This window comes from Crocodylus siamensis, chromosome 2 (genome assembly GCF_052110815.1).
Source record: "Crocodylus siamensis isolate JL-2025a chromosome 2, ASM5211081v1, whole genome shotgun sequence".
NCBI lineage: Eukaryota > Metazoa > Chordata > Crocodylia > Crocodylidae > Crocodylus > Crocodylus siamensis.
The window spans coordinates 48,374,175-48,382,978 of NC_143396.1; the positions used below are offsets into that span (position 1 = coordinate 48,374,175).

The window sequence follows — 8,804 nt, forward strand, 5'->3', positions numbered from 1 at the left end:
CAAAGTTTAAAGGGCAGTATTAGCACATGATTAATATTTTTCCATGTAGATATGTAACCAGCTTTATGTTCAGCAGATTAATGAATGATAGTCAACATGTTATTGTAAAATAAAAATTAACTAGATTCATTTGGAATTATTTCCACTCTGGATCTATGACATTTCTGATTTTAAAGTTAATGGTACTATCTATTCTGTTTCATTTTCAAAATGAGGCATTATCCTTCATATCAGTATTTTAATTTGTGTTGTTAAATCAAGATAGTATATTCAAAAGAATGTTTGCTACGATTCTGTGGTGGTATTTGTACGGTTGAATTGCCATAAAGTGCATTTCTTAATCCATTAGTTTCCACATAGAATTCTTAATGATTCTTTGTTAAAACAAAATATCCTTGTAAAAGCCAGATTTATATGACATCTTGTAAAATCATATTTGCATGCTTTGTTACTATTCCTGCCTCCTCAGTCCAACTGGTGAAGCTCATACATCATCAATTCAGCTGTTGTCCAACAGATGTCATTTAGGACACTCCCCGATAGTCCTGTACACCTTGTTTCGAGCTGCAGGTTTCCCTTATGCGGTGTGGGGGGTTTTTTGTTTGTTTTCTGGCAATTTACCTTCTTCCCTGTAGCAAAAAAGCTTCCCTGACTGCTTCATTTAGTGGTCTAAAATGTTTCCCATTAATGATTACAGAGTCTGCTCTGGTGGTTCCAAACAGGTATTCCATGTTGTAAAGCAGTGGAGGCATGTATAGCAGCTATTCTGAGGAGGCTGCTGGGTATTGACACCACTTTTCTTGGCAGAGGTTACAAAGTGAGGACAATATATAAGCTTCTGCAGGTTCTGTGTATATTAGGTTATGGTCCTGGTCAAAAACTGTGAATGTATCAACTTTTCCTGGATCTATTCTTTTCTGTTTAAGAAATGAATAGTGTTTTGCCCTGACTCTTGGTAAAACTTACTGGCTTAGCTATCTTAATGAACCAGTGGACAGCTGAGTTGTTGAAACTAATTATAGACTGGATGAGCGCTATGGGCGTATCCCAACAAGCGTGCACATGTGGTTTGTGCCACCTTAAGCCCATGTGAGGTGCTGCAAACCACATAAGGGACCTATACACCCATTTGGCACAATGCAAATTAGCAACACAGTGGGGGGGTTTTTGACACTGGGAGATCCTGGTGCCAAAAGAACTGCCAGAAATGGAGCCTGTCGAGCCAGCGCCATACCCTAGCTGCTAGCCGGGCTTTGAGTGAGTGGCCTGGTGCTGCTGTTGCCCCAAGAGGCCCCCAGGACCACAGGTAAGGCTGGTGCTGGCCCCAGTCTCCCCTACCCAACCTGGGTCAATTAGTTGTGTGTCAGAGTGTGCATACAGGGGTGTGTCTGGGAGCAAATAGCAGTGCCACATCTCAACTCGTGTAAGATCTGTAGCATGGGCAACTGGTGTTGCCTTAGTCAGGGGGGGCACATGCCCCCCAACGACCAGTCAGTGACCGAGGGAGGATCCCCCCCACAGCCAATCTTGCTGACCGGGCGGGGGGTTCCCCCGTGGCCAATCACATTGGCGCTCCCGCCTGCCCCCCTGCCCATTGCCTAAGCAGCGAGTGCGGCCAGTTGGGTTGCATGTGCACCCTGGTGTACCCCTATGCATCACCACTGGTCTGTAGAGTGTTGGCACCGGTCCTACATGAAGCTTCCACATGTTGGTGGAGTTGGAGGGTGGTATTGCCTCAATAAGAGACCCTACATGGATCTCAGCTGCACTGCCAACATATGTTGAAAGCTGGATCGGTCTCAGCAATAGCTTAGCTAGGGGCAGCATGAGCCCCAGGTGGCGACTTAGGAGGGACACCAAAATCATCCCTCATTCCTGTGGAGCCTGAGGTCCAGCAGCAAGAGCAGTCATGCAGAATTGCTCTTGCAGCAGCATTCAGTGCATAGACACTGCACTGCTTCTGCTTTAAGAGCAAGAGCTGGGATAGGCAGAGCACACAGTGATGGTAGCAGAAGGAGCAGCAGCAGCAGCCTTGGTCTGTTTTGGGTAAGACTCCTGCTCCCCACCCCTGGAACTAGGGCACAAACCTGCTCTTAACTACAGGGCATCAATGGTTCTGCTCAATTCCTTTTGGGATAGAACCTGGAAGTAAGTGTGAAGACAGGGCTTACAGTTAATGTGGCAAAAGAAGAGATGGGAGAGAAGTTATAGAAAGCCAAGGGGAAGATTGAAGTATGAGAGAAGAGATTGGAGAAACAAGAAGAGGAAAAGAGGAGAGGAGGGAAGACAAAAGTCCAGCAAACAGAAGGGAGAAGGATTGGGCAACATTTTTTTTTGTTTCCTACAACAGCTCTAAAGAACCTTCTAATTTTACTGCTCACTGACCATGCCACAAGTATGCCATATGAAGCCCTTCTTTACTACCGTAGAAGATAAATTGTCTTTATTTTTTCACTTCGGAAAACATGTAATTCTAGTTTGGGATGAGATACTTTACATTTGATTTTAGCTAAGAAATGTGACGCTGTACTTGGTTTAGATATGGAAGGTAATTTATTCTCTTGTTTCCCAGGTTCACTGAAATCAAACCAGGCTGCCTGAAAGTCATGTTGAAGTAAAAAGGTGGTATGAAGGAGAGTGTGAAAACTGAGGATTCATAACACAGCTAGAAACTTTAAACAGCTACAGTAAATATAATTTAATTTTCTTCAAAGAACAGTGTTTTAGTAGCTGTTTTATAACAATTGGTTTTGACAGCATGTTTCCAAGAAGGTTTTAATACTGAAATATATCTTTTTTGTAATCCCAAAGAGTAGTATTTATCAGAAATGCAGACTTGGAACACATAAATGTACATAAGAGATTTTAAAGGGAAATCAAGGTGCCATTTTCAAGCACCTCATCCTTCTCAGTGCAGCTGGGGCCTAAGATTATCTCTGACCCTGTACATTTTAATGGTTGTGGATGCAGTACTTTTTAAAATACATGCAGTAACTTGGACAATTTTAACTTGTTTAAAATAGTTTACTCTGAGTTAGAATTTTGGGTTTCAAAGAGTGTGAGGGAGCTATGTTGCCAACACGCACGGAAATAATATCCAGTGGGAAATGGGTGCCTACACACAGGGTTCATTTGAAAATTTTGGCTCTGGTCTTTTCAGTGGTAGATTCTGAAGAACATGAACCAGTTCTGCGGTGTTTATTCATACACAATTCTGAATGAAAGCTACATCTGAGTGAGGACTCAGAATGGGGCATGAATTAAGTAAGGAACATTTGCAAACTCACCTTAGTTTTTAATGGGGTGGGAAAAGAACTCTCATTCTCAACTCTACCTGTGTGAATATAAGAGACCCTACATGGATCTCAGCTGCACTGCCAGCATATGTTGAAAGCTGGATTGGTCTCAGCAATAGCTTAGCTAGGGGCAGCACGAGCCCCAGGTGGCGACTTAGGAGGGACACCAAAATCATCCCTCATTCCTGTGGAGCCTGAGGTCCAGCAGCAAGAGCAGTCATGCAGAATTGCTCTTGCAGCAGCATTCAGTGCATAGACACTGCACTGCTTCTGCTTTAAGAGCAAGAGCTGGGATAGGCAGAGCACACAGTGATGGTAGCAGAAGGAGCAGCAGCAGCAGCCTTGGTCTGTTTTGGGTAAGACTCCTGAGGAGTCGTACAGGAAAATCACCCATTTTGCTGAATAGCAATATACACAGTGAGCAGTGTTTAGTCTTTTATGAATTTTCAAACTGAGTCCTGTTATGAGTACGGTTTCATTTTAATGAAGTTATGTTGATTGATGTATTTCCATTCTTTGTGTTTAAATAAATTAAGATACAAAACAATAAATATATTGGCACTTCCTCTGCAGCGAATATGATGTTTTTAACTGCAGGGCATTTCAAAATGCAAGAGACAGTGGTTTCTTAGGGTGGCATCTTTTATTGGACCAACAGTGTAGTTGCGATAAAGTTAGACAAGCTTTTGAAAGCAAAACATGCCTTGCATTCAAAAGCTTTTGTCTAACTTTATCCCAACTACATAATTGGTCCAATAAAAGATGTCACTGTAAGAAATCCTTGCCTCCCACACAATTTCTGAACCAACATGGCTACAACATCACTGTTCTACCACCAGGCATTTCAAACACATTTTCAAAATTAAAACAAATATTAGAATGGCAGTTGGTTAATTGTAAAATTTGGGAGTACAGAAATCAATCCTTTGGCGTTATTAGTGCCATATCATCCAGAAAATATACTTAGAAATAACATTAGAAAATCCTGCTATACTTTTAATAAATGTTTTTCAATAAACAGAGCATTTTATTTTCAAGAAAAAAAACACAAAGATATCTTGCAGTATGCTTTACTTTTTAAAATTTTTTATATGAAGTCTTGTTTTAAGAATAGTTGAGAGAAACAGTACGAACAATGATGTGAAATATTTTTAAAGTTTTTAAACTACTATTTTGGTAAATTTAATGGACAGGTTTTTCAAAGCAGTGTGCCTTTGTGTACTCACAAATACTGGAATCCATGCATACTACCAAGTGTATGTCACTGTTGCATACCAATGGGTTATGTGCAAGTTTCATTTGTTTCCACCAATAAAACAAGCAAGGATTTAGTTTGAGTAAAGATGTGCGCACATATGTAGAGGTCCTTTTAATAATTTGTCCTTATGATGACAATTAACTAATTTAAACTGAAAGATCTTATGTTTTCAGAATATTTTTATATTCATGTAGTGTAATGCATACATATGCGCATAGTTACTAAAGGGTACTAGAAATATAAAAGTGAAATTGTCATATTTCTTCAGATACAGCTATGTTTCTCTAGTAATTCTAAGCAAATTATTATATCTGAGTGATGATATAAATACATTTAAGACACTGTCAAGAAAATAAATCTTTGTAATTAATAACTGTGCTTTGGTTTGTGGACATTTATGCATGTAATTTAGTCCCTTTACTTCATCTCTGTGCCGTTTTTGTAGGCAGTGTCTGAAATATAAAAACTCAGTTCTTCAGGTGCTCATGAACAGAGTTCCCTGTACACTTTTGTATGTTGCTTTATACATTAAGGTTCTGAATATGGTAATGAGTAGTAATATAAAGCCATAAGAAAAATATCCTTTGGAGTTAGTGGCAAAACTTCCATTGACTTCAGTAGTGCACGAGTGAAGTGTAAGGCTCTTGTTCAGTAAAACTTTTAAAATATGTGCTTCGTTTCATTAAATTCAATAAGATTTCAGACGTATGCTTAAATGTTTTCTCATTTGGGGCCTAAAATGGAGTAGAAAAGCAGAGCACAGAGAATTACATAACGAGAAAGAAGATCAAAATTTTGAGTTATTTGCAATATTGTCCAGAAGAAACCCTGGGATGTTATTATTTTGTAGCCTTTGTTTCAGACTGTCCAATATATTTAGTTTACAGTGGGAGGAACTGTTTTTAAATAAGTATATTTTAAATGTTATTTTAAAATATGTTAAATTATGGCCTCCAACCTTTATGATGGCTTTTTAAAAGAAACTGATTATATAATTTTTACTAAGAAAACGCCATGCATTTTTGTAACTGTACTTGTAAAAACAAAACAAAAACAACTACAAAAAGACTTTCAGAAGCATTACCACCAGCATTCTGAAGTAATAAAAGATCGTTAAAATAGCTATGTGTTAGTTTATTTTTTTATTTATCTTTTTTTCATTTAACAAAATTCTGGAGGTTGACAGGCCAAAAATGTGATTCCTTTCTTTTAAAAATATAATATTTTTAAAGTTCATTTAATTTTTAAATGATAAAAAATCTTTGAAATTATTTTTTCCTAAAGGAAACTTAATGCCAGCAGACCAGCATTCATGAACAACCCTTCAGTAACAAACAGACCCACAAATGCAATGAAAGAAAGCATGATTCTGTTTAAAAAAAAGCAAAAACGTATGTGCGCTTTTTGCATTAAAGATCAGTTTCAGATATCCAGAAACTATAAAAAAAAAAAGATATTAGGGCAGAACTGGTTTTAAAACTTTAAAAAAAAAATACCTTGAATACTACTTTTTGTTTTTTCTTTTATAGCTTGTGGTTCAGTTTCTCTTAAGCATACAATATATTTCAAAGCTGGATTAAGGTAATTTTAAACACAGTCACAGTGGTGCATTTGTGATATTATGAAACTGGAAATCTTTATTACTCAGGAGGCCAGAATCTAACAATGTTACCAGTGCCCCACAGTAACTTGTAAAGAGATTAATGGGCATGCACTATAAAGTGTTGTTCATCGCATGCTCTACAGAACTGTATTCTGGATTTTACTCTGAGGTGAAAGGTAACTACATTGATGCCTAATCTCCTTTGTAAAACATGGGTAGGTGGAGAGAGAATAGTCCCAGTGTTGGTATTATTAATAAAGGGACATTGTAAATGTACTGAGATGTATAATGCATAGAATTTGTATTACTGATGCTTATATCTTCAATTGTAATTCATGTTTCAAAAATGTCAATTTCCTTTGTTTACTGAATTGAAGAGAGGATGGAGTACAACACACGGAAAATCAAATAGTACATTGATTTCCTTCAAGTCTGTTGCATCACAGTTTGTTTTTTTGTTAAAAAGAGAACATATAAGTGATTTTTGCTGTTTCATCTAGCCAGTTGTGTTGAGTACCCAACTGTGGTACCTATGAAAGTTCACGTATTAAAAATACAGTATTGCAGCTATCAGTTGTAAAAGCTATTCGGACCAGTGCATTGGAGGATAGAAATTTGAAATGGAACATGGATTTTTATGTGTATAAAGTTGTAATTTTGCTGTTAACTATTATTCTGATTTTTTACTGGAATACAGTTTTGTAATTTGCATTTAGAATTTCTCATGTAAAATCAATTTACAAATGAAATCTAGTTTAATAAAGAAATTTTACCACAAACATGATCTTCAGTCTTTCCTTGGAGGACTAATGTTGACATTTGAAATAAACTGGAATGTGGAAACTTTTATAAGAGTTATTTGTCTCGACTTCAAGAAACAAACTGTCTTGTAGAAATATAGTTACCATCTGCAAAGATGGAAAATAATAGTGTTCAGTATTTTAGAAATCAGGTAATCTGATAATTTATTTACCTATTTAAGAAGCCAAAACAAGACCACTTGTCCAAATCCTTTGTACTGCCCAAGTAAACTAAAGAGATGACAAGACATATGGAACCTTTTCTAATCTACCTGTAGCGTACCTGAGCAGCAGCAGAGCAAAATACATTCCCAAAGAGTGCCGAAAGAGCAGTGGGAGGAGAGCCTGTACTTGCACCCACTCCACAAATCCCAGTAGGAAGGGTTTGTAGCTAGCTGACATATATATGTTGATGCTATAATGTGAAGTACATGTTAAGGTGGAGCATTATTCCCATGATGTGCTCTGAGCCCTCTGTCTATTGCTGTAGTATGTAGCCATATGACAGATGTAATTTTACTCTTACACTTGTTAAGCTCCATCAGTTAAGGACTAGTCTTAAGGCTTGATCCAATTAAGTCCTGGAGATGCCTAGGTATGCCTAAAATTGAGATACTTCAAGCCATTCAGGAAGCTATTCAGTTTGCCCAAGTATAGGTGCTGTTTTATATAGAGAATGGGAAAAGGAGCAGGTGTCTTTAAAACTGGATTCAGAAAGTTACAGCTAGCCAATAGGAAACACTAAGCACAAGGTTGTAACTGAACTCCTACCTTCTGAGGAGCTTAAGTGCTTGACTCAGGCTGAACTTTATAACCTACAATGCAGTTGCCTAGTCCTATTTCTGAGGGGAAGGATAGTAAGGGTTATTCCTATATTTTGTCAGTAGATCTAGGTTTATCTGGCCAACATTTTCTACTTCTTTTAAGAAGGCCCTAACTACCAAGTTACAGAATAGCAGCTGGTGGCCCTTAACGCTGCTGCAAGTCAGACCGCAGGGTCTCAAGCCAAACACCCAAAATGTGAAAAATGCACAATTAATGACCGCCTGTAGAAAGTTTGTATTAAGTGACTTGTCCAGTATCAGGTGGAAGCTCTGTTTCAAAGGAAAGGCTAGCATTCAGATTTTCAGGGTGGCATTCAATTGCCTTAATAATGCCTTTCTCTTGGACTTCCTGTGGATGTAATCTCCACCCCAATCTTTATTCTCAATCACTGTAGACAATGTCACCATATTGCCTGTCACATAGGCCTGCATGCTAGGAGATCTGAGAGTCAACTTTGATTCAAAAGTCTCTAGGTCAGGGGTCAGCAACCCCTGCACACATGCCAGAGCATGGCACATGAAGCCATTTTGCTTGGCACACCACAACCAGCCTAGGCTCTGGGCAGCTGCTGTCAGCCACAGAACCCACGCTGCTCATAGCAGGTGGCCAGGAAGGTGCAAGCCCTGTTGTGAGCAGCCTGTGCTCTGACAGGCAGCAGGCAGGCTGCAACCAGGGTCCAGACACCCAGCCTAACCTGTGGCAGCAGCTGCATGCACGCCTCAAGATGCAGGGTGGGAAAGAAGCTTGGGGCAGTGCAACCCTGGTCTCTCCCCCACCATCTGCCTGGAGGCATGTATGCAGCTGCTGCCGCCACGGAGCCAGGCGAGGGCTTTTGGACCCTGGGGTAGTGGTTGCAGCCTGTTCACCACCTGCTGAGTGTGGAGGTATCTACCTCCTCCCCTTCATTTAGCAGAGACGAGGAAACGCCACACCAGCAGCCCTCGCTGGCAGCACCAGGGGTGGGATGTGAGTGTGGAGGAAAGGGCCCAGGGCCAGGCTGGGCTGGGTTGAGCTGAGGATTC

At 39.5% G+C, this 8,804-nt stretch overlaps 1 protein-coding gene across 4 annotated transcripts in view; it reads left to right on the top strand.

Annotated features, from left to right (window-relative positions):
- Positions 1-6,936, top strand: part of N4BP2 (NEDD4 binding protein 2) — a 67,605-nt gene extending 60,669 nt beyond the window's left edge. For all 4 annotated transcript variants that reach the window (XM_090035784.1, XM_090035787.1, XM_090035786.1 and 1 more), the window contains one exon: positions 2,573-6,936. In XM_090035784.1, coding sequence (XP_089891910.1) covers positions 2,573-2,618 — 46 coding nt within the window. In that variant the 3' untranslated portion in view covers positions 2,619-6,936. The remainder of the gene's footprint in view (positions 1-2,572) is intronic.
- Positions 6,937-8,804: the final 1,868 nt, after the last annotated feature.